The 25521-nt window shown below is 39.8% G+C and overlaps 1 protein-coding gene across 3 annotated transcripts in view; it reads left to right on the top strand.

Moving 5' to 3' along the window:
• The window catches only part of gabra3 (gamma-aminobutyric acid type A receptor subunit alpha3), a 125205-nt gene that overhangs the window by 79951 nt on the left and 19733 nt on the right, over positions 1 to 25521 (top strand). For all 3 annotated transcript variants that reach the window (XM_017412489.2, XM_017412491.2, XM_017412490.2), the window contains exons 4-6: positions 1215 to 1282; positions 17662 to 17882; positions 25127 to 25209. In XM_017412489.2, coding sequence (XP_017267978.1) covers positions 1215 to 1282; positions 17662 to 17882; positions 25127 to 25209 — 372 coding nt within the window. The remainder of the gene's footprint in view (positions 1 to 1214; positions 1283 to 17661; positions 17883 to 25126; positions 25210 to 25521) is intronic.

The raw sequence follows: 25521 nt of genomic DNA on the forward strand, positions 1-25521 counted from the left end.
GTGGTCGCTTAGATCTGGGACACAGTTAGAGCTGAGGATCCATTCACTTTTGGAGAAAGGCCTCATCTATCTCTAGTTGTTGCTGCTCCACTGGGAGCGGCAATTTGTCTCGCCTGTGGCCCGAGAGCCTGCTCTGCACAATTGCCCCAGAGGAGCTGATTCAGCCCACACTGAAGAGGGCAACTTTTGATCTGTCACGACTTTCATCTCATGCCCTACTTAATGCTGCATTTAAACCGTTTGTTAAACGCTCAGAAACAATCCGTCTGTATCGCTCAATTAATATCAAATTTAAAAAGTCTTCACTGAGTCTATATAATGATCAGTTTGATCGTCGTTACCGTAACAAGAAGCATTTCTAATTAATGTGATAGAACAAAAGCAATTACGGGTCTCGTATAGTAGCATCATGTGCAATGGCACACGTAATTATAAATTTAAAAATACATCAACCTGGTAATAGTTATGCCATAGTCACGCTGCTGTATACCTCATTATGTTTAATGTGATTATCGTGTGTATATAGATATGTAATGGCTGCAACATCTGCCCATTATTTGACTTAAAAACTACACAGAGACACATGTGCTGTGTGCTGAGCAGCTGCATTCTGTTCCTGAATCACGAGTCCCTCGGGTTCCCGTAAATGTTTTTGGGGCATGCTAACGAGCACTAATTTGGGTCAAAAGGGACACCTTCTCTCCAAAGATGCAGACCCGAGGCATGGCCCAGAGGACTTCTTCTGCCTTGGTGGACAAAACCAGCTCCAGTCAAACACATTGGCATTTTACTCAACAAAAGATTTCTCAAAGCATCTGCGAAGTAGCTTACAGCTGCATTCTGCGTCTGAATCGGGGTCAGGGGGGGAAAAAAAAAAAATCTTTAGCCAAGTCATCTGAGTTGATATTACCTGCGGTGTTTAGCACCTCGGGCATTCTTTGAAGCGCATCATGAAGGTTGTTTATTTGGTTCTCAAACTTGCAGTCTGTAGTTTAAAAACCAGGATCTGGATCGGACTATTTTTTAATGACGCTGTGGCCTTGGCAGAATCACCTCCGGGTGATTCTAGTTGTTTATTTGTTTACTTAGTTTGAACAGTCTCCTAAGCTATTTATAGGTTTTCTGAGTGTGTTAACCAGACTTTAAAATCATGTAAACAGCTAAATCCTTTAGTATCACCCAAACTGAGTACTGCTTCTTGTCTCTTTCCACAGAGAGTGTGACAGAAGTGAGGACAAACATTTATGTGACAAGTTTTGGACCAGTGTCTGACACAGACATGGTGAGTACTCCTCTTCTTCGTCCTTCTAAGACTGCTAAATGAAAGAAAAACATCCACTTAAGCAATTTGATCACTTCACAGGCAGTTGCTAAATAATTACTTGACTAAAGTCAAGCTAAAAAGCTACAGTGGGGTTGCTGAACCCATATTCGTCATCTCTTTTATTTTGTTGCCTTACATCTCTGAGTTTAAGTGGATTTTTTTATTTGATTGCAAGTAAAGGACCAATACAAAACTCTTCACATTAAGGAAGTTAATTTGGGGATAAGTAGCCTGGAAAAAAAACTAGAAAAACAAAACATTGATTACAAGAAGAAAAAAAAAGGCAGACTGTTTGGAATTTCTTCTCCAAGCAAGTGGAAGAAGGTGCGTTATCCCCACAGTGTAGCATGTTGGTGGCAGCATCATGATGTGGGGATGTTTTTTTTAAAATTATTATTATTATTATTGGCAGAGACTGGGGAACTGGTCAGAGGTAAAGGAGAGGTGGATGGTGCCAAATAAATCCTGAGGGAAACCTAGTTGAGTTTTCCAGAGATTTGAGACTTAGACAGAGGTCCACCTTCCAGCAGGACACTGAGCTGAAACACACAGCTGAAGCAACACTCCACTGGTTTAAGGAGAACTAGTTAAATGTCCTGGAGTGGTTCGGTTAAACCCCAGACCTCAATCCAACTGAGAATCTCTGGTTTGATTTAAAGATTGTTGTAAACAAGCAGCACCCATCCAACCTGAAGGAAGTGGAGAGGTTTTGCCAAGAAGGGGCAAAAACTCCAGTGGCTAAATGTGCCATGCTTGTGCCTGAAGAGATTTGAACAATCTTTCAAGTGTTTTGTTTTGTTTAATAAATATTTACAACAACCTTCTAAACACAATTTACAGCCGCTGCATGGCTAGCGGCTGTAAATTGTGTGGCTAGAACGGACGACTTTGGAGAGGTAAAAAGACAACAATAGAGCAATCTTTGCCAGCCGGAGCAGATGACACTTCTGACACAATCTGACATCTTCCAAAACATTTCAAATTGACTTGCTCTGAGTCAAAGTCGGCAACTATTCCGAGCTCTCTCCCAGGACCTTGTGCAACATTTGATATATTTAATCATGCAACCCTAATTGACCACCATGGGCTCTGGGTTGTTTGCTTTGTTTTTTTGTTTTATTGTTGAAAGGTCCCGAACTAACTTGACAGTCTGTATGACAAAGCAAGTAATATAAGTTTTGGTCTCACTAGACAACAACTTTATATTTTACAATGCTTCTTTGCTCAGCTCAGAGCCAAGCTGTCAGGCTTCCGGAAGCCAACAAGGATCTCTTGAGGCTCTCACAGACTTACGTGAATACCATTATAGAGGAAGTGGAAGCAAATGTCTTTTTCTTTTATTGGTCATTTATTAATATTTATAAGATAAAGTGGTACTGTTGCACAACTTCAGAACAGCAATCAACTTCCTTGGAATCTTGGTACGCTATGGGCATAAGGCAGAAATGGATCTTTCTCGGTTTTACAAGGATTTCATCAAATGTTGGGGAACCAGGACATTGTGATGAGAAATGGCCTACTGGAACAAGACATTACCAGATGAGGGCAGAAAACTTAGCGTTGTTGGAATGCTACTATAAGAGCAAGCCCAATGAGAGAAGTTAAATGGAAAGGATGTGGGAACTATTGAAAATTCAAAACCTAACATCAAGATTGACTTCAAAACAACTTCAAACCCGGTGTTCCACCATTTACATGAGGAATCTCTCATCACATCTAAAGACTGGTGTTTTTAAGGTCAGTTGGCTAGGGCAGCCTTGTTGAATGAGGTTGACTTTAAAAGGGAATCCGTTGTCGATGTGCATCCAATAATTACTTCATGCAAGTTGCAGAAAAGTTTGTCCTGTGGTTCATTAGATATTTTGCCAACAGACAGATATGCAAACACACACTTGCACACACACACACATACAGATGAGGGCAAAAACAAATAAGATTACAGTAATCATTTGAAGCTTGCAAGTGCCCAAATATTATGGCTTGCTAGTTGAGCAATTAGAGAATGTCACAGCCAAACAACCATCACCAGCATTATATGGAAAAACTAAACCATTATACGGATTGAAGTTCATGCTGTAGGCTGGTGAAGATGCTTTATTTTCCTATTTTAGCTGTCTATCAAGAGTGGACGTAACAGTAAACAAATTAAATCATTACACAGCAGACTACCTTGTATGCTTCAATGTGAGTTAACTAGTGGCCTCACGAGAGTTTAGATATTTTATCTTAGTGAAAAAAATAATGATGGTATGGTTTAAACTTTACAAAAATCAGTAACTACTGATCTCCAAATAGCTAATTCTTTTTACATACAATTATACATGCACATATCTATATATACTGAATAAAGTGGCTGCCCCTGTTTACCATCTAATCTCTCTTTGCAACTTCCTTTCTGTGTAAAGAAACAAACACAATGTTAGTCGGGTTGTTTTTTTTTGTTCATTCCACTGGGCAAACTCCACCTCAGAAGCGTTAAGTCATGACACCACTAATATTTTCTCTTTGACACCACTGTCGTTTGTTTTCCACTAAAGGGGGGGTGAGGAGAAGGAGGTTACATGACGTTGCTCCACTTTATACTTCAAATTGGAACAGTACTTGGGCTCCACATAGGAAGTTTCATAAGTACAAGAGTACATACATACAGACAAGTACGTATACTGAGAAACAGCTACCATCACACGGTCATTGTTGTGCATTTTGACTCCAAAACCTATGGCACCTATCCTGCCGCTACCTTTTGATCCTCCACTAACAAAAGGAAAAAGGCCTGCCACGTTTTCATCTCTCTTTTATAGCACCTTTTTCAGCCATGTCACGTTTACTACCTCACTGTACACATACCCTGCTTCAAACCAGTTGACAGTCACTGGCTGGTGAACTCACTCGAGCATTTGCAAGTTAAACATTAATGAGACCTAAAGAACAAGCAAATGTTCCACTCAAATATGCATGGTCACGGATAAAATCCAATAAATGTGTGTTCTAACATGTAGTCATGCGCCAACCATAACAATAACTTCTATAAACAAAAAATGGGCAAAATGATAAAAAAGAAAACTGTTATTGCCAATTTTATTTACCTCACCTCAAAAGAAAGTTTATTTTTAGTTATTTATTTGTTTTTTGTCAGTGTTGCAAGTTATTTCCACCCGTCTTCAGGACAGAGATTCTAGGTTTGAGTCTAGCCCTGCCTTTGTGTCGACACAGTACGTGAAACACTGTATTCTCAGCTTGCTTTCAGAGAGTTGGCTCACTCGCTTTACTACAATAGACAGTGCTTCATCTTTTTCAGGGCACATCACCTTCGGGGTCTCTCAGAGCTCAGTTTTAGATCGAGACTTATTCTTTTCACATGCTCCACTTGGCAGGAACATGAATCAACAGAAAACAGCTTGGGACACAGAATCCCACTAGCGGTAATGTTTTGAACAGATAAACGGATAGCGAGGTCAGTGCAGGTGTATTCTGCCCACAGTCAAAGGCAAAAAAAAAAATAGCTGCATATACAAATATGCACCATTGTCAAAGATCCATCTATGGTATCCATTGTTTCCACATGTGTAAAAATAAATCTAAAATGTCACTGTTTGGATTTTTTGGTTTATCATAGTGGTGGCAGTGTATCCGTGATGTCGGGCCCTCATGCATCGACGTGGTTTAGGGCAGAACTGTTCATGCTTGCCCCATGCCTAGACTACAATCAGGATTGTAATAAGGCCATGTTAAGAACTTATGTGATACCTGCTGAAGTAGTGTTGTATTATAGGGGCCTGGAAATTGTAAATGAAGCTCAAGGGTTTGAACAACGATCAATGTTATGGATGCTTTTTCCCCCCCAACGTTCCAGAGAGGCCTTACTTGGAGCCAACATGTATATCAGTGTGATGAAAACGTGCCTATTAGCGACAACAGTGTCTCTTTGTGAGTGTATTTTTGTGTCTTGAGGTAGTATCTCACTGCACTGTGGCTACTGGGGACTAGTTAGAGACACAAAATTGCAAGAAATTACGCAAATTTTCACTAGGAATTACATTGAATTAGTGTTTGGCAAAAGTTCGTTCCAAAATTTGTCTAAAGTTTGCATGTGTATCGTGCAAAGGTTGTGTGATACAGCTCCAAAACTGTAGAATTGGCTTAATTAAATTGAGAAGGGTTCCAGACGGATTGGGGCTAGTGAGGATGTTGCTTTGGTCGGTTGTGGTGATGAAAGAGTTGAGTCGAAAGGCAAAGCTCTTGATTTACAGGTCAGTCTACATTCCAACCCTCACATATGGCCATGAGGTTTGGATCGTGACCAAAAGAATAAGATCCTGGATACAAGTGAGCTTCCTTCCTAAGGTGGCTGGGCTCAGCCTTAGAGATGAGGTGAGGAGCTCGGTCATCTGGGGGGAAACTCGGAGTAGAGCTGCTGCTCCTTCATATCAAAAGGAGTTCGTTGGGGTGGTTTAAGCAACAGATTAGGATGCCTCCCTTTAAAAGTTTTCAGGTACGTCCCAATGGGAAGAGACCTCACAGCAGACCCAGAACTCACTGGCGGGATTATGTATCATCTTTGGTCTGGGAACGCCTTGCGATTCCCCATGAGAAGCTTGAGAGTGTTGCTGGGGAGAGGGCTGTCAGGGTTTCTCTTCTGGACCTGTTTCCTTCGCTACCTGACCACGGATAAGCAGTAGAAGATGGATGGATGAGTTTCAGACACCCACAATTACTCTTTGACTACTTTTGGGAGAAAATTTGGCCTGTAAAATTTTTGATTACGTTAAAATTTCCAGTGACATAGGAGGAAAATAACACTAAGAGTACTAGGAGAGTATCAGAATCTTGATTGCCTTTATGCTGAAGAAGGTGTTTCTAATTTCCCACCAATCTAGCTGTGTTCAAATAATCCTTGATTGTCAAGGGGGCCTAAGTCTAAAAAAAAAGATGGTCAGGGTTTATTCTTCATATGATGGAACCAACATCAAAAGCTTCTACAAAACGCTACATATACTCTATATAAACATGCAAAATGTTCCCTATTGTTGTAAATGCACTGAAAAAACTGAGCTAGATATGCATTCATCTAGCTCACATTGGTTGGGTGCCTTTGCATGTTTTTCTCACAGCATATAAACCTTTGTGCATATCAGAACAAAACCTCTGTAGATTAATGTCTCTCTTCCTCTTACACTCCAATAATTCCTCCCACGGACTCTACAAAAGTCTACCCTCACCAAAGATTAAATTTGATGCTATTGTACAGTGGCAGCTATAAGCTCACCACACATCAGGACTCTGAGCTCTTGGGTTCTTTTGACAAGACCGATGATTATACAGTACAGTGAGCAAAATTGGAGAGTAGGTTGCAATAAAAAAGTAGGTCTTGACCATGGACTTAAATAATAAGAGGTTTGAAATGCTGAAATTGATGCCTGTCTCTAAAACAGAGGGCACCTTCTGAAGATGAGTCTGTGGGAGAGTTTATCTGTTTTTAGAGTTAACAGAGTAAAAGTGGTTGTTGGATTTTATCGACAAAGATCTTAGCCATGTTTATAGATGCAGTTAAGGTAAAACACCAGGTGTGCAGAAGGGCACACGGTGGCACTCAGATCTCATAAAAGCATGCCTACATCAGATCAGGGTCAGGTCCTGTTCTTATTCTCTAGATTGTAAAGTTTCCAGGCTGCCAAGCTGAACGAGTGTGGAGTGGAGCAGTCTCCGAGTTTAAAGCAGTGCTGCACACATTTTCTGTGAAATAAGAGCAAGCACCAGTTTTATAGGTCAGTGGAAATAGAATTGGCTGATCCTGAAGGTATTTCAGATGTGGAAGAGAGTTTAAAGATGTTTCTCCTTTATGTGTTCACCAAAGGAAAGTTGTGCTTCAGGAACAATTCAGCTGAGATTAGCTGGTAACTTTGAGGAAGCTGACATTAAAACAGAAAAAAAAAACAACGCAGTGCTCGAGACATTAAGAATTTTAAATTATTTCAAAAAGAAGTCCAAAATTATAGACATTTTTTATATTTATTTAATTACTCTGTTTATATTGACAGCAAAAAGCATGATAGATTCTGTGGTATAAAGGCATGAGGATAGTTTTACTTTGGATATCAGTATAATAAATGGTTCATGACCATAATCCTCATGCTAATCAACCCTTTTTTTATTTAGATATCATGAAACTACTTTTAACTAACAGTAGTGCAAGACTAAGAAAACAAGCAGTAGAATCAGCATTTACAGCCAATCAAACTGAGTTTTTTAACATTTTAAAGAGATTTTGAAGATCGTTAATGTCTATAGTTTCCACCCTGAGAGAAGGAGTGCCAGATTATATTAGTGATCTACCAAGCAGTCAATCGTGGACTGAAGCATTCCAATGAAGGTCATTGCTATCTCGAGACGAGTGCTGCTGGTGTGGCTAGAAATGTAGAGCTGAATACATTTGAGAGAATATTAAAGCTGGGATGTTCCTAGAGGGTGCATACTCTATACCCCTGGCATGTCATACTTTTATGTTGTGTACATCCAGTGGTCCAATTACACAATCTATGCAACATCAAGTGTCCCAGAAATGTCTGCTTCTCACACACCCCTAGGGCCACTCATTCAGTCTTCACTCAGACTCCAATACTCCATCTCTGCTTTTAGTGTCCCATTTCACCACAGGAGGGAAGTAACTGCATGTCGACTTCAGAGTCGAACAACAACACAAATAAACCGGCACGTATAGTGGAATTGTGTGGACCCTCTTCTGCAGTTTGACCCAACAGAAATCAAAATGTAGGTCGTGATCCATATGTTGATCCGTGGCAAGAAAAAAAAAAATAGATGGATGGGTTTCTCTGCCTCGAGCCACTCAAGAAGTCACATCTCATTCACATGCATGCAGCGTTGCAGCACATGTACCTGTTTTATGGAGGGGTTTGACAGGCCTGTGCAGATGGGAAGCAATTCAGGTTGTCACATGTTCTGCGCTGAAGCTTGTTCTGTCATTGGTAACGGACTAATCTCCCTACAAATCCATTCTCTGTAAGTAACCACTTCTGACGATAAGATTTTCAGCATACCAGTGTGTGTTTAAATATCAGGAAACCGATCAGTTCAAGGTCTTTATGAAGAAGAGGGATATCTGTGCTGGTAAAAATTTAAAGGTGAACTCTGTTATTCTGTATCAATCATGTTGTCCTTGTTTAATGACCTGCAAGCTCAATTTAGCTCCTTTGCAAACACAGAATTCAGATTTGTCCTCAGAGCACCTTTCCGAGCAAATATACTCTTAAAATAGAGTTTCATTTTTATTTCTTACCTCTTCTACAGTACAGGGCAATGTTTCCCCAGTGTCACAATATAATTCATGTGCAAGACAGGAACAATTTAAAAGCAGAGTAGAGAGCTAGTTCAAAACTATGGGGTGTACTTTTTGTGAGAATAGAAGCTAACAGGACTTGAGTATTTAAATAACCTACAATTACCCAGCAATTATATAAATGTGTGTGTGGGGGTGTGACTATTGTGATTAGGAGCCAACGCTAATATTGGTCCTTGTATAAACAGGTTTATTTTCTAACCGGATAATAAAATCAGGAAAGGCAGACACTAATGTTTTTACCTGTGCCTGTGTCTTGGTTTGCCTGTAGTGTTAGCAAAATATTTCATAAACCACTAGACGGATTTTAATGGAACTCTCAAAGTAATCGCTGGATGCACGTCTACAACTGAATATCTTTTGGAGTCATCTTCATATAAGATGGCCACCACAGCTAATCCACATTAGCCAGCACACGTAGAGGAGTTTAAGTATCTGGAAGTCTTGTTCACGAGTGATGGTAGGATGGAGCGGAACATGGATCGACTTAGAGATAAGGTGAGGAGCTCCGTCAATCGGGGGGAGCTCGGAGTAGAGCTGCTGCTCCTTCACATCAAAAGGAGCCAGCTGAGGTGGTTCAGACATCTGATTAGGATGCCTCCTGGACACCTCCCATTGGAGACCACAGCGCAAACCCAGAACTCACTGGAGGGGTTATGTATCCTCTCTGGCCTGGGAACACCTTGGGATCCCCCAGGAGGAGCTGGAGAGTGTTGCTGGAAAGAGGGATGTCTGATAAGCGGTAGAACCAGATGGATGGATGATAAAAACATTAAAATGATGAGACAAGGCAGAAGGGTTTACACTTATCAGTTTAACAATAAATATGTTGCCATACGTTTCTCAGCAAAACTTTCCTTAAAATCTAAGGGACCCTTCAGACCAAAAGTGGAGCTCACCACTTGGTGAGTTCTGTGTTTCAAAGCAGGAATCTCAGCACAAAATTGGCAGAGTTTTCAAAACCATGAGTAAACTGGTCTTCATACAGTGCTGTTGGGAATAATACTGCATCTGCCTCACAGAAAACAAGCTCTGGCAGTATCCCTTCTTGTGAGGAGAAAGAAAGAGAAGCAGCAAGTACATCTGTGTGTACATGAGATGGTATGATCCAAAGAGCATTGAGGTGTGACGAACTCAGGCTCATGGGAAGCCGTTTGTCTAGCTGCTGCACGAGTGTACATCATGGAGCACTGAGGTCAAAGTTTAACTAATGTTTTGCACTCTGCTTGTCTCTTACTCAGTCCAGTGTAAAATTCTTTTTGTGCGAAACATGCAACACAAACGATTGGGTTTCAAAGCAGGTCTGAAAGCCCCTTAAGAGATTTCACCTTGACTAGCACTCTGAGTCGTACAAATGTTATACTGTTGGCGCCAATTAAAGAACAAATCCATTCACAGAACAAGTTCAGATCCACTCAAATCCAAATAAAGACCAGTGCAAATCAGAAAGAAATGGGTTTTTGAACGTGAAAGCCCAGAATGAGAGCTGGAGCTCAGAGTAACTCCTGCTGACGAAACAACGCTGCGACGGTGAAGCAGCATTCTCACACTGAAAAGAGGGCATTATCTTTTTTTGATAAGCCTCTCCTCCAAACATTTTGTCCCAACAGAGGCAAACATCATCTACATATCTTTTCCCATATATGATTCTGAAGATTTTTTTTTTTTCATCTCCTAAAAACGAAAACAAAAACAGCCCAGAAATACACTGAATAACTCATGATTACACAGTACACGAGCAGGCAACAAACAGCTAATCAAACATGTAAATGGTCGATAATATGCCCAGTGGGGTTTGACAGAGTGTAGATGTTGTGTCGTTCATCTGCTTACTGTCGACTAGTTGAACTGATTAAATGAATGCTTGGTAATTTCTACAGTGAAATGGGCCACTCACTCTGATATTACGGATTAAAAACTGTCAAAATTTTAAGAAAACGTGGTTTTTGATCCTCTTCGATAATTGTATCATTGAATTTATAACACTGAGTCTTGTGTAAAATTGAAGTGAATGCTCAATTTTCACAGTGATGGATGGGGAAAATGCAGCTTTTAAAATGCAGTTTTATTCTGCCAAAAATAAACATATTGTTTTGTTGTTGAAAGAATTTTTTAAAAGGAGGCCCCAGGGGTTTCAGTCTTGCGCCCACACAGAAACGAAGTTTTGGGAACCTTAAAAATGGTAGTCTTTGAAACCGGGATCCAGGGCGAAAAGATCTTGAGATGCCACTTTGGTGTTTCTGTGTGGATGGCCAAATACAACCTTTTTTGTTCGTAACTGAACAACGTTCGTGTTATTACACGAATGTACATGTACGGAGCACAGATAGATGATGGTGCAGAGGCTACAGAATCAGTCCGCTTGATCAGTGCATCTAGTCAGTCAAAAGTTTACTCAATTCCTGGCAGACTGGTGCGCTGTCATAGACTATAACGCAGTCATTTTTATATATATTAAACTAAAATTTGGTGTGGTAGTAGCTGAGAGTCATTCACAGCACATAATTCAGGTGTTGCGCCTTACAGCATTTACAAGGTTTTACCAAAATGCCTTCAGCTTCATCCCTTCTTCATCAAAAGATAATCTTAGTTTGAAACTCTGGCATGCGTGTGATTGTGCATTTGTTGATTTAAAGATTACTGTTTGACGTGTGGCGCGGTGAAGCCCTGAACATATTTAAACTCCGAGCTGAAGGATCTCTGAGTGTAATCGGCGTTGCTTTAGGATTCACAGCTCATTGCAAGTCTCACACAGGTTACTCTCCCAGCAGGGAAATGTGAACGGCAGGCAAGAAGTGAAGCGAGGGAGGATAATTTACAACAAGAGACCGAGGAGGAGTCGTAATTAAAGCATTGATCAAGCCTCTGGCTGATGATTACAATGCCCAGAGAGAGGGAGAGAGAGAAATCCTGCAGAGCCGGGTCCGATAGATGGAGGCGATGGGTATCATTACAGCGCAATCAGCCACAATGTTAACTCTGACCTGCTGTGTGCAGACAAAAACACAAGGCATCATATGTCATGCATATCATTTCTGTGCCATACATTTGGTAAACAGGTCATTCTGTAACATAATACTCAGTCAAAGGCCATTTATCAAATCTTTCACTAACATGTGTTGTCGATTTGTTTGGCTGAATAAGACCGAAGATCCCAGAAACAACCACAGGTGACTGAAATAAGCCAAGGAAAACCAAATTAACAGTAAAATGTGATGACATTAATAAAAATGGATGTAATAGGCTGAGTGTTTCAAAATTAATGAACTCATTCATTTGAGATAAAAAGCTGTTTTAATATTCTATCAGACACAACCTTCCTGCTATTATCGGTGAGTCTAATTTATTTTTTTTTTCCTTCATGCTCAGACTCGTTTAATGGAGTCTAGCTTACATCCGACTTTAGCACTTCATCAGCCTCCCCCCCATCATCTCTTCTTTTTCTCCTCGTAGCTTTCAGCCTTGCTGCCATGTACGCCAGGAAAGGAGATATTTCTGTGCGTGATAACTTTTTGTTTTGATTTATAATCTCTAATTATTGCCTGCCGCCAAAGGCAAAACGGCGATAATGTTTTGTCTGGTGTGCACGTGTTCAGTTGTGTGTAGTGTTAGCACCATATATTGTGAACCTGTGGCTGAACTTTATTGAAACTGCAGCTGATTAACGTTTAGAGTCAACCTCATTCAAGATGGTATCCACAGCTATGAGACTTTAGCAAACACAAAAAAATTGGTGGGGTAGTACCTGAGAGTCATCCCCAACACATACCCTGAGCACAAACGGATCGCATGAGATGTGTTGGCCATTAACTATTGGAGTCAGCTGTGTGTAAGAAGGTGGTTTGGATGGGAAACATGCCTATAAAGAAATATTTTATTCATTGCATCTAATTAAACTCTGCATTGCAAATGGGCAATAAAAACAACATGCATGAAAATTTAATTACATGAGAAGGATTTCAAGTACTTCGTTTTCGTGACTAAAATGGTTGAATATTATGACATTGTGTGAAAGTGGTTTGCCATTTCAGAGTTGCTGCATTTCTATATTAAATGGAAAAAACAAAATGTACCTGTGGTAGAAGTTCACAGTATGAAGTTCTTTTGAGATTGCATGCCATAAAATGAAACAGAATTGAAATATTTTGATATGACTTGTAATATAATGAAAGGTACAATGCAAAAGCATTATCAGTGAATCACCTTCATTTCTGTTTGTCCATTATTCCTCTCTTTCCATTACAGTTTTTAATTTGTCATACCTTCTACAGCTTTAAAAAAAAACATGCAAAACTATAAAAAATAATACATTAAAACATGCAACTCATTAGGAAAATAATGTGCTCTGACTTTTTGAAACAGTTCCTAGTATGGTGTAGATAGAACTAGCAAAATAAAAATAAAAGAAAAGGTCCAGGAACAGAACGGAAAGATTTTGCTGAAATGAGCGATAAAACCCAGTCCTTTTTTGAGGTCTATAACTCAGAAATAATTCAAAATAAAAACCTCATTCAAGGCTTAAACAGGTTTCCAGAAAGTTGAACCAAATTATTTACACAATCATAGTTTAAATTTTAGGATTTTCTGAACTTTCTGAATTTCTTTTGCAAAGTTTTCTTATCCTAACTACATATACATCAAAACAGAATTTCTTTTTTTGTTTTTGTCTTTTATCCAAATGGCTTATGGTGCAGAGTGGGCACGGCCAAACACTCATTGACTTCTATTATATTTGAGCTCAGAAATTTAAAACTGGAAGTGAAGGATAATTTTTAACTTGTCATATTTCCTACATAAAACAATGTAGACACATAAAAATCGATGTGTGATAACCAGACACTTTTGCCACTTTTGGTTCAGGACTTTTTTTCAGTAAGTCTTTACTTTTCACACAACAGTTTGTTTGAGGGTTACTTTCTAGTCTGCATTTCTATCTTATTTAGAGCGTTCTTAGGGAGTGAGTGACACAGATGTCTAGTTACCATGGTGACCCTAAAGACCCATTGTTAGGTGGTTTAACTATTCTTTTTTGTCTTGGTTCTCTTTACACTTCGAATACAGTTCATATATAAACATTGGCATTTTGTCATCTTAGAGTCCAAAATTACTATTGTGTCTCTTAAGGCAATAGCTGCATTCAGAATATTTCTAATTTCATCTCTAAGTGATATTCTCTGGCTGGCTGACACAGTACTAGGGCTCCACAATATCATAGTATCAGTGTGTGCAAAATCTGCAATAAATAATACACACATTTGACCAATCAGATGCTCTTGATGCCCTTAGCCAGTGTACATAATGGTGCCTGAGATGTTAAAACTCAAACTGCTGGGAGCTTCATGATGACCAAAGAGAAGGAGAGAAGTCAGAATGTGAGTTTATCGCAACAACAACAATAATTTCACAGTTGCGTGTTTTTCTGTAATTCTGCAGGCCTACTCTTTTTTTGTGGTGTTGCTGTAAAGCTCATACTCTGCAAAAGGGATGGGGAATAACTTGAAATTTCAAACAGTCCCTAAAATGTACAAATTTGAATAGTTTATGTGACTATTGTTTTAAAAAAGCGACTGTTTTGTTAGCACTAGCACAGGGTGGCAGCAGTGCGCCAAGTTGTGTTTTTAATGATAAAAGTTCCTAAATAAAACAGGAAAAAACCTCAAATGATCTTGTGTCTGTTTGTCACAGTTTAATTTAGAAAGTCTTCATCCCGACTGTTGTTCTTACACCAAAATTGAGAAATAGGCAATAGTCCTAAATCATAAAGCAGTTGCTGAGATGAGTCGTTTTTTTTAATAAACGTGATAAATTGTTTTTCGGGTTACTTTCAAAAAGTAGTTTTGCATGAAGTGCCCCTATCCCTAATGCACATTTTATTCACTGTGTGGACTTGAATTAATCTAGAAACCACAGTCGAAGTCACTCCCTACATCCTCACATTTTCAGCTTTCCAATATGCGAACCTTGTACAAGCACAAAAATGGGAAATGTACTTTTTATTGAAAACACTTCGTTTATTTTCAAAATACCATCTGTAATACAGATGTTAAAAAGGAGCAAAGTCATTCATAATTCTCCCTTCTATAAAAGAGACATATATTTTTGAAGCTCCGGTTGGATGGAAGCCCCACACTGTCTCCTCCGTCAAGGGGAAATCAATCACTCTGTCCCTGGAGGAGCACCAGCTGGCATCAGAACCGACTGTGCTGTTTGGCCCCGTGAAGATTGGCTCTATACGTCTCCTCGTTCCTGCCTTTCAATCTTCAAATTAATTCCATGTGTTTACAGGCGATTTCTGTCCAAAGGGGGGGAAAAAAAGGCAAATGATGGCTTCACCTTAGCCAGCCTGCGTTATTGTCTCTGTATTCCTCTTTGGCCTTTCAAATAATGAAATGCATAACATGAGTCTAAATGTGGTGATGGGTAATTAATTGGGCTTTCAGGCGCCAAAGTCTGTTAAAGTCCTTTTGCAAAGTTTTGGTCAAAAGCCAAGCAGGAAACAATAAATTACAGTTAGCTGGTGTTCTGTGTTTGTGGTCATCAGGGCTTTTTCTGCCCTGAAAAGTTCCTATTTTTTCTTCCCCGTTCAGACGTGTAACCCAGGACCAAACTCAAAGGGATGTCACTTATGTAAAAGAGATGAACGACTTGTTGAGCTCGGTTTTATTAGTTGTATGGCTTTGTTTGGGTGCCTCGGAGATTACTGAGCTGGGGCTACAATTAGATGAAGAAGCGAACCCCGGCAGTGGAAGTGGCTGAGGAAAACGTGGGTTGGTGTCTCATTTCTCGCCTTTATCTGTCGGCGAGGCTCTCTGCGGACTTTATTAAAAGCGCCTCTGTAAGCAGCGACGTGGCCTGTTTTACAGGACTGTAGGTTTTTCCAGCCGTCGGGAGGTCAATCAAATCAATTAACAGACGTCCACCCTGCGTTGTTTAGAGGAGCCCTGTTGATGTGTTGAGTGGAAACACTGCACCTCCCCTGCTGGGCGTGATTACTTCCTGTTGTTAAAGCCACTGAGAAATTAATTTATTGGATTTTCACTCGGGGAGTAACCAGTTACAGTCAGCTGGCACAACAGTTTACTGCTGCACTGTAGTAAAAAGCACAAAGAGCTAATTAGGAAGAGTTAGGATGTTGTGCTTTTGTTGATCAATAACAACACGTCCTGTTGCATGTGACAGAGATGGCTTCTTTCCATCTTGTTCTGGTGAAACGATTGATGCGCAGCTGCTGCACGCAGCTGGTGAGGAAAAGGTTGTTGATAAGACACCAAGTCCTATTTAATTAAAATGAAATAAACTCATAATGATTGGCTACTTCCTGCAATTGTTTGATTTAATTATTCATGCTGGTGACAACATGGAGATAATTAGTTGTGCATCAATAAAAAAGTGAAGCAGATGCATTTTATTGTTTCCTGACGCCCGTTTGTCACTTCTTTGTTGGGTGCTTCATGTGCGAATCATAGAGGCTTCATTTCAAACACAGATTTTATGTCGGGATTTAAATCAACATCACTATGAAACACGTCTTCTAAGGCACAGCTTTTAAAATTACTTCCCCAACAAAAAGCCGAGCTTCAGACAAAGAAATGAAATCAAACTGCACATGTTGAAAGGTCATGTACTGCACTGATGATTGTGATCCGTCTTGGGCGACTAAAATCATCAAGATTTGTGTTGCTGTCCTTGTGTACCGGCTGGTTCTAACACTGGACCGTTGTAACGTCTGTACACCCCACATACAAGTATCCACGCAGCATACAAGCAATGTGATCCATATCAAACTAAACCAAGTGCTGGTTCAGATGTCTAAAGCACCTACGAGGTCATCCCTTTCCCCAGCGACACTTTCCAGCTCCTCTTGGGGAATCCCGAGGCCTTCTCGGGCCAGAGAGGATACAGTGAAGGTCTGCTGACCTTCACACACTGTTTTGACTGTCTGCTGAATGCTCCAGCGACTGCCCAATTATGTAGGTAAAAAAAAAAGAAATTAGTATTGTTATTGGGCCAGATTACAACACTTTTTTAGTGAGTTTTAAACTAAGATCATCTCATGATGAAAAATGGAGTTAATCTTTTTGGTAAGACTAAAGTCTCGCTGATGTGTTAGCTTTTAGGAGTTTGAGGGTGACTCTCAGGTATCACCACACTAAACTTTAGCTCAGTATCTGTAAATATCAGGGAGTTATGGCCATTTTTGTGTTGGCTAAGGTTGATGAGCTCTGGCAGCCTTCGTTGTGGTTGTACATCCAGTGATTACTTTCTGAGCGTTTTACTTCTTTTTTTTATCTCCCTTTTGCCTTCGCCGGTGGGTGATAAAGCAGAAGAGTAATGACAGGGAAATTTAATATTAAAGGAACAGTCTGTAATGTAAACAGTGAAGCCGAATGAGTAATAAGTAATAACACTATCGCTCCACTCGTGATGCTACCCACTGTGGATGCACAGCCTTTGTAAATCAGGTTGTTTACTGTGCACACCCAACTGCATGTGTAGCAAATTACATCCAAATTGGACCATTCATTATGAGTGCTTAACTATTTTTGTCAGTGATTGTTAATTGTACCTATCTTTTAGGATATATACAGTAAAATGTAGTGGTTAATTCATGTTAAAAACGATGGCTAGCTGAAAGCAGGTGTATATAGTTCGCACAATAACTATAAATTATTTATACATTTGCCAATAAAGGTTTTTGATATTTAAAAGACAATTTTTTTTGCAAATGTAAATTTATTTGATAAATGTAAATATTATACACATGCAGGAAGAGTAAACTTCTAAATATCATATTTAATTAATAATGACCCCATTCCAAAAGGATCCTATTTCACTTTTTTCTTCTTTATATTAAATTTAGCTTCCGTTCATATCTTTAATTAAGCCTGACCTTTTTCCTGCCTTTACATGTTAAAAAAGGTGTCACAACAAGTCTGTAAGCTGTTATCTTGCAAACCCCGTTATGATAATGTGCTCTCTGCAGGAGTACACCATTGATGTCTTCTTCCGTCAGAGTTGGAGGGACGAGAGGCTCAAGTTTGACGGGCCCATGCAGGTTCTACCACTCAACAACCTCCTGGCCAGTAAGATCTGGACTCCTGATACCTTCTTCCACAACGGAAAGAAATCTGTCGCCCACAACATGACAACTCCAAACAAACTGCTACGACTAGTGGACAACGGGACTCTTCTCTACACGATGAGGTGAGTCGTATTACCCATTATCGTACAGTGAGACTTTTTTTTTCTGGTTCTCCCTTTTTTTTTTTTTTTTATTGTACTTCGTAAGTCATACTATTGGATACTCTTAGAACCTCAGCCAAGGTTCTGAGCGAGCCAAACTCGTATCATTCAGGGAGGTACTAAAAGCTCGTTACAAACTCATTTAGAGCAATAGGCACTCTATAACTCTCTTTACTGCTCAATTGAAGTCAATTTGGATAAAATGAATCAATGTAATGTGATAAACACACACACAGACAAGGAAGCTGTGTGTTTTGTGTCACTGCCACTTCACACACACACGTCTGATCCCACCCATGTTGAAAGGTTTCTGTCTGCAGTGAAGCGGGGAGGACCCGTGCTGAGCAGAACCACACCAGAAACAATTAACTGATATCATCTGATCTTCACATTGATTCTCGGAGTCGACCCTCCTTAAAGCAGTCGAGGAGAAACGTCTTTTTAAAGCTCATCTACGGGCTTTGTATTCATTTCCAAGGGTGGAGGGGAAAAAAGGGAAATGGGGGGGATTTTTTTTTGTTGCTGTTGTTGTTGTCATCTCACATGAGCAGATCTCTGTGGAGGTAGTTCTGCCAAGGCCAACAAACACACATGTGCTCTGATGTCGTGCTACAAGCGCTGCCATGTTTATGTACCTAAATGTGTGTGGAAAGATAACAGATAGGTTGTGTTATGAAGGAAAGTATTATAATCCTCAGTTACACAAAGCCAAACTGTCTTTTATTTATTAAAAAACAACTCAGTGATTTCATTTGAAGCGAGAGTACATTTCAGTAAGCTTAAAGCTGTCAAACAAAGCTCAATAAAAGGCATCATATCTTTCAAACTATATTTATACCGAAAGTTAATCTGTTTTTTTGGTCTCTAAAACAACAGAAAACATGATACTTCTACAGCTAATATGCATAATGGTTTGAAAATTATCTTCTCAACTGACCCTCCTACAGAGTTCATTCAATGATATCATCACAGCTGTTTATTACGCCATGATGGATGGCAGTTTGTTGAGTATTTCATAGAGCCACGTGCCTTTCACGTAGTGTTAGCACCATTAACATAAAAAAGAAGGGCAAAGCAACTCTAATAACTTGTTTACATTGTTCAACGTTTAAGCTAAAAGACTTGTTTAAGAGCAGGAGTTTCCACACTTGAGCTTCCCTTTTAGGGTGGCCAGGCTCAGCCTTAAAGATAAGGTGAGGAGCTCCATCATCCGGGGGGAGCTCATTGTAGAGCTGCTGCTCCTTCACATAGAAAGGAGTCAGCTGAGGTGGTTCAGGCATCTAATTAGGATGCCTCCCTTTGGATGTTTTCCAGGCATGTCTCACTGTCTACAGCATAACGATTTCTGGGAAGACCCAGAAATCGTTGGAATAATGTATCCTCTCTGGTCTGGGAATGCCTTAGGATCCCCCAGGAGGAGCTGGAGAATGTCGCTAGAGAAAGGGTTGTCTGTCCTGGACCTGTTGCCTCCACAACCCAACCCTCAGATACCGATCCTGACAGCATAGCTGGTTGTACAGATGTTCTTCTCAGGTCAAAGCTCAGGAGAAACTATCGCACCAGCTGAGATATTAAGTTCTGAGGTTTGAGCCCAAACTGTGAGTCACCAAGACACCTCGCTTCACACCAAACCTACCAGCACAGCTCATTGTCAAGTAGCATTGATCCTGTGGCACAGAACACTGGGAGTTTGCACTTTAAGATGGAGGCAGTCTGGGACATTCAGAGGAATGTTTGGTGGGTAGCCATGGCGTGACCCGCATCAATAATGCAATTTGTCGTCGAGCAGGAGACAAGTTGCTGAGGTGACGGGAGGGCATACTCCACACAGGACCTTTCAGGAGAGCAATAGATGAGAGGGCAGCTTATACTTCCTCTGGATAGACAGGTTTTATCTTCTATGCTCCATTAGGGCCGTGGTCACAGACACAACCTGAAGACCTAACTAAACCATTCGACCAGTTGTAGCAACATACATTGCTCGTGACTTTCTTTTCTAATTGATGCCATTCATTCCCATTCTGATTCTTTTTTTCTTTTCTTTTTTTTGTGGGGGGCAGAGTAGCAAGTATGGTTTATCTTCTTGATGATTAATACAGCCAATTGTCAGGCGTGTCAACAAACTTTTCTAAATTTAAGGAAAAGTTTTCCATTTTTACCAGGAGTTATATACCATCTTGATAAACTAAAAAAGGATGATTGCCATCCAACATGAGGGATGAAAAGCCGCTGGCCCCATAAATCTTTGTCAGATTAGTTAAAGAGAATCAAATTGATATTTTGTCATATTTTGAAGTTAAGTGATCAGCATCAAGATATAATGCATATTTCAACACGATGCATATGTATCCATTTGTTAAGCTTAAACCCATTTAAAAGCCCTGGTTTGTCTAGCTGATTGTAAAGATATCACTAAAACTCAACCCCTCGCCTCAGACTCTGACAGCAGCTGTGTTCAGGCGTCCGGTCTTTAGAAATCACCAGATGACCTGTGTGATCCAAGCTGAACAGAGCCGTAAGCGGCAGAAATAAGACCTCATTTCCGGACAAATTCACAGCAGCTACGTTTAAGAGCGCACACGAACACGTTCACACCTCTTCACAACCCATTTCCTCTGCTAATAGACACACTGATAGATCACTGAACATGAAACATCCCGACAGCTGAGGGACGCGTGGATGGAACGGCGGGGAGGAATACGACTGAGTTATAACAGAAGGCACACTGGTTTCATGAGTTTCAGATAACCTTTGGGTCTCCCAAAATTAAACTGTAACCTCAATTCAAGATTTGTACAAAAATGTACAAAATTTGAGCCAGCAGACATCACAGAAATGATCTGTTTGTACTGTCAGGACGTCTGTGGTTTGAACACAGTGTCAAAGTAAAGTAGCTTGCTATCTTTGTCTATATGTGTGTTTCCTTCTCATATGTACGAGAATTTATTTACTATATGCTGATAATCCTGTACTCTTACTGACACATCAATAGTGCATGTGCACGTGCTCTTAATCATACTAGTTTTGGATCAGCTGTGCCACAACGTTCCACTCAGGGGTCTACAGTTTCCATTACACCCTAATAAGGGGTGATAATGTGCGGACTGGTCAACTTTTTTATCAAAGGAAAAGGAGAAGAAAAAAGCTTGACTGATTTCTCACCTGGAATTTGACACCATTTTTGTGTTGTTGTGGTCTTCGAGTGATAAATCAAAAGTCCTTGTGTATGTGTGTTTGTCTGTCTGTCAGCCAGCAAAGTATCTCATAAACCTGTGGATGAATTTTAATAAAACTCTCAGAAAGTAATCAATGGAGGTGTATCCATCGATCAAATTTAAGATGGACAGCACAGCTAATCGACCTTAGCCAGCACAGAAAAAGCTATAACAGTCAGTTTTACAGATGAGAGTCATCCTGAACACTAAGTCCAAGTTCTGTGCTAAATCCTTGCTTAAAACTTTGGCGGTAACTGTTGGGGTCATCCCTGTCTTTCTGTTAGCTAAATACCTCATGGAGCAATGGGCAGATTGGATGTCCATCCACAACTGATCAACTTTTGGAATCAACCTAGTTTGAGATGGCCACTATGACTGATCTAATCTAATTTAATCGACCTTAGAACAAGGATATAACTCAGCTAATTTTACAGATTTTGAGCTAAAACTTGGCGTGTTGATAGCTTAGAGTTATACCTATCGCATCCTTTGAGAGCTAATAGATTACACAAGTACTTGATGTAAAACTTGTCATGAAAGGCATCAGATGATACATATTCTTTCAAAGAGTGCTCGTTTCTTTGTTTCTTCTTTTGTTCTTTTTTGTCCGATGTGTCTTTGGCACCATCTTTTTTTAAAAAGAACAGAGCGTGTACTGTAGTACGTACAATCAGTGCAGTCTCAAAACTCTGGGCTGCACTGCTTGACCACTGGGACACCTGGCAGATTATTAGCATAATCGTATGGCACTTGGAATACAATAGTTTACAATTCATTCACGTCAAAGTAGCTAAATGAGATACTGATATACACATGTTACAGTGACAATATTTTTTCTTTAAATCACAGCAGCTTTAATTTAAAGCTCATGTTGGGCATCTGTTTTAGCAGGAATTAGGTGCTAAAACCACAGAGCCTGTCCACATAACAAATTCCACATTAACCCCTGTGTGCACCACTCCAAAGGGAAGACTGAGAACAGATGTTCTGCTGCCAGCACAGGTACAGTTTTAGGCTTTTCTATGTAAATCCACCTTATAAGAAGTTCACAGTGGAGTGTTTCAACGCTCTTTGTTGATTAGCACTCCTCACTAGACAGCCGCTTAAATCCAGCTAATCACCACGTCTGCAGCAGCTGAACTGACAAATGCCGTGACGGCCCGAGCTTCGCCGGATTGCATCATTATTTTTGAAAGGAGGGAGCTGCTATTGTCTGCCGGAGCTGCTGCAGTCCTATTTTTGTCAGAGCATTTATCACTCACTGTCAGTTCACCTCTGGTTTCTACCAGCAGCTGCTCCCCTTAAAGACGCCAAATGTTCTTTAGAAAGACAAACTTTATAAGTTTCTCATTAAACAGTTTGCAGTCAGAATAATATTGTTAAGTTGCTAAACCAGATTTTAAAACACAAGCAGTTGCTCGGTCATACCTGGGGTATGGAGTTCAAGTGCGATCGAAGGCATTCAACGAAACCATAGTATCCAGAACAACTCGTGTGGAACTGTACACCCACTACTGCGTATAGCACGTAGCACGACAAGGACAGTAATTCAAGTGCAATGCCGCTTTTTAACAAAGACTGAGTGAATGTTAGAAATGGACATCTGTTTTTTTTTTAGTCTTAAAAACAGAGAGAAAACTACGAAAACTAGAAAAATTGCATTTTCTGCCAAACTGCAGTGTGAATGCAGAACAGATGACTGCTGAAAAGTGTCGAAGAAGCTGAAAATGACTACATTAGTAGCAGCACATTAGCTTAAAGCTCAAAGAAGCAAAAGGCTAGCTTAAAGCAGTAAAAGGGTAGCTAAAAGGGATAAGTGGCAAAAAGCTAAAATTGTTACAGAAATAGATCTAAAATTTGATGTTATATTAGCTAAAAGTCATTCACAACACAGTCTCTAACATGTCTCATATTGGTTTTATTTTCAAGCTTTAACCCAAACAGCTATTACGCTGTCCTGTCTCAACATAAGATGATTTTGGTTTAAATTTCTGACATGAATGGCGGTGGGCGATATGCATACCTTTTTGGGAGTGCTACATTTTTTTAATTACATGTAGCCATGTAACACTTGCTACACCAGCCTGCAATGTCTTAACAACGATACACAACTATCTGACTTGAATGAATGACCATTGAACTAAAAAAATAACAGCTACATTGACAATATAAAACAAAACAACCAGAAAGGAATAGGCTGAAGCTGAAGCTGATTTACATCCCATGTCAAAATCAAAAATCCTCAAGTCATCCACAACACACAGAAAAAACAGACTCAGTAAATTATTTCCTAATGTTAAATACATTACAATTTTCACATTAAAATCACTTATTATGATCCATTATTACTTGGATTTTATTATTTATGGCATAATTTACTCCCAGAACTGAAACACATCTATATTTTACATTGATTCTAACTTTAAATATATGACTTGAGAATATAAGCTAGCTTGTTTTCTCTAGAGAACATAACAGTCAAAGGAACTAACCTGGAGTTATATAACTTTTCATTTTAATAATGCCCGTTTTCTCACCTTGTTCTTTGAAAATAGCTTATAAGCTATGAAAGGTCTCTGAGGTCTCACAACTCCAGCATAAACAAGCCAGTTTTAAATTGAATCCATGAGCAGTTTCACACCAATTTACACCCTCATACATGCGACCAAAACCACTTGCATGTGAGCCAGGCCAGCAAAGACCCCGATGACCCTCAGGAGGGCTGGGAAGGGGAGCAATCTGCATGTGCGCTCAGCTCTCAGAAAACAAAGATCTGAACTACTGCTTCAACACTTAAGAAATTAAAAACTGAGATTGTGATGAACTGTATTATTGCATTCTAATGTTTTGTTTTTGCCTAAGGTATAAATGTGATCCTAAACAGTCTCACTGAAGTTTTATTTTACAAAGGTAGCTCCTTCCTTTGTCTTTAGTCAAAGTAAATCTGTGATCTTTTTCTTTCCTTGCCTTTGTTTCTGTGAGGATCTGTGTACAGTTTAGCAATAGATGAATGACATCAATTAGTCGCTGATGTAAGTGCTGTGTGATACGCAGTGGTGCGATGCTTGCATTTGATTTATGTTGTATTGTGTTAATTTACGTAGTTATTGAGCCACTTATCAGTAATGAGACAGCGCCAGAAAGCAGCCAAGAGGGTGGGGAGAGAGGAAAAAATGAGCACAGGGTTGTTGTAAAGGCTACGAGAAGCTAATTAGAAACATTAACTTTGCTTTTAGGAGCATGCTGAGATGTTGCACAAAGTATTTTACCGAGGCTCAAATGAACTTCTCATGAGGAATGCCTGGCAACATTAGAATTACCATATAAATCTACTTGATACTTTCTCTTAGCAGAATTTGAAAGTTCACGTTACATATTAAAAAAAAAAAAAAAAAAAGGTCGGCACGCAATAATTATAGGATTTTAAACAAATTGAATGTCTGCATTTGATCTATAGCATGTTCAGTTAAGTCTAAACGCTGCAGAAATGAGAATCCCATCTAAACAAACTACCTTTACTTGCTCAGTTGTTATTTTACAATCCTGTTTTTGCAAATAACCCAATACTGAGTTGATGCATAGGCTATAAATGTTGTAATTGCATTAGAATAACCCAATTTTTGCTCCGTTTGTGTTGGATTTCAGTCCACCAAAGGATGGTTTTTATTGTTGATTAAATATTTATGAGTGAGGTAATGTGAGCCATATTTCTCTGTTTATTTAGGGAACATTTTGAAGCCCAGCCATGATCTGGCCAGATGAAATAAACTCTGAGGCTCCTTCTTAGTCAGAGGAGTTCTTAGAGCTGATAAATCTGAAATGTCTAATTAAGACATTTGGAGAGAAATTCGTGCCTAACGATAGACTGTAGTGTAAGGAAGGTCGCTCTGTGATGTTTTGGGAGGCATACATCATAATGTTTTTGTAAGGCTTGCCACATTCAAACTGCGGCATGCACGGCCTTCAATTTTCTCTGTTTCTGCCCTTCAGGTTGACCATTCATGCAGAGTGCCCCATGCACCTGGAGGATTTCCCAATGGATGCACACGCCTGTCCTCTGAAGTTTGGAAGCTGTAAGTCAGCACAGATGGTCTCAGTTAAAAGACTAATAGAAGCAGGGAACACGTGGCAGCACAACAAAACTATTGCACTTCTTCAAGTGCACTTTTGGCACAAGAGAAATTTACTTTTACACAGATGAGGAGCCAGGGAAAAATCTATGTGTTTAACACATTTCCACTTATTGCTGAGCAAGTGGTTCAGTGCATAAAGATCAAGGTTTAAACACCATTAAATGGGGACTATTACTCAGCCGCAAACTAAAGAAGCCTGGGCCAGTGACTCGCAGTGGCTTAGTTCAGATATAAATATGTGCTGGGGAACAT

This window comes from Kryptolebias marmoratus, linkage group LG13 (assembly GCF_001649575.2).
Source record: "Kryptolebias marmoratus isolate JLee-2015 linkage group LG13, ASM164957v2, whole genome shotgun sequence".
In the NCBI taxonomy this organism is placed as follows: domain Eukaryota; kingdom Metazoa; phylum Chordata; class Actinopteri; order Cyprinodontiformes; family Rivulidae; genus Kryptolebias; species Kryptolebias marmoratus.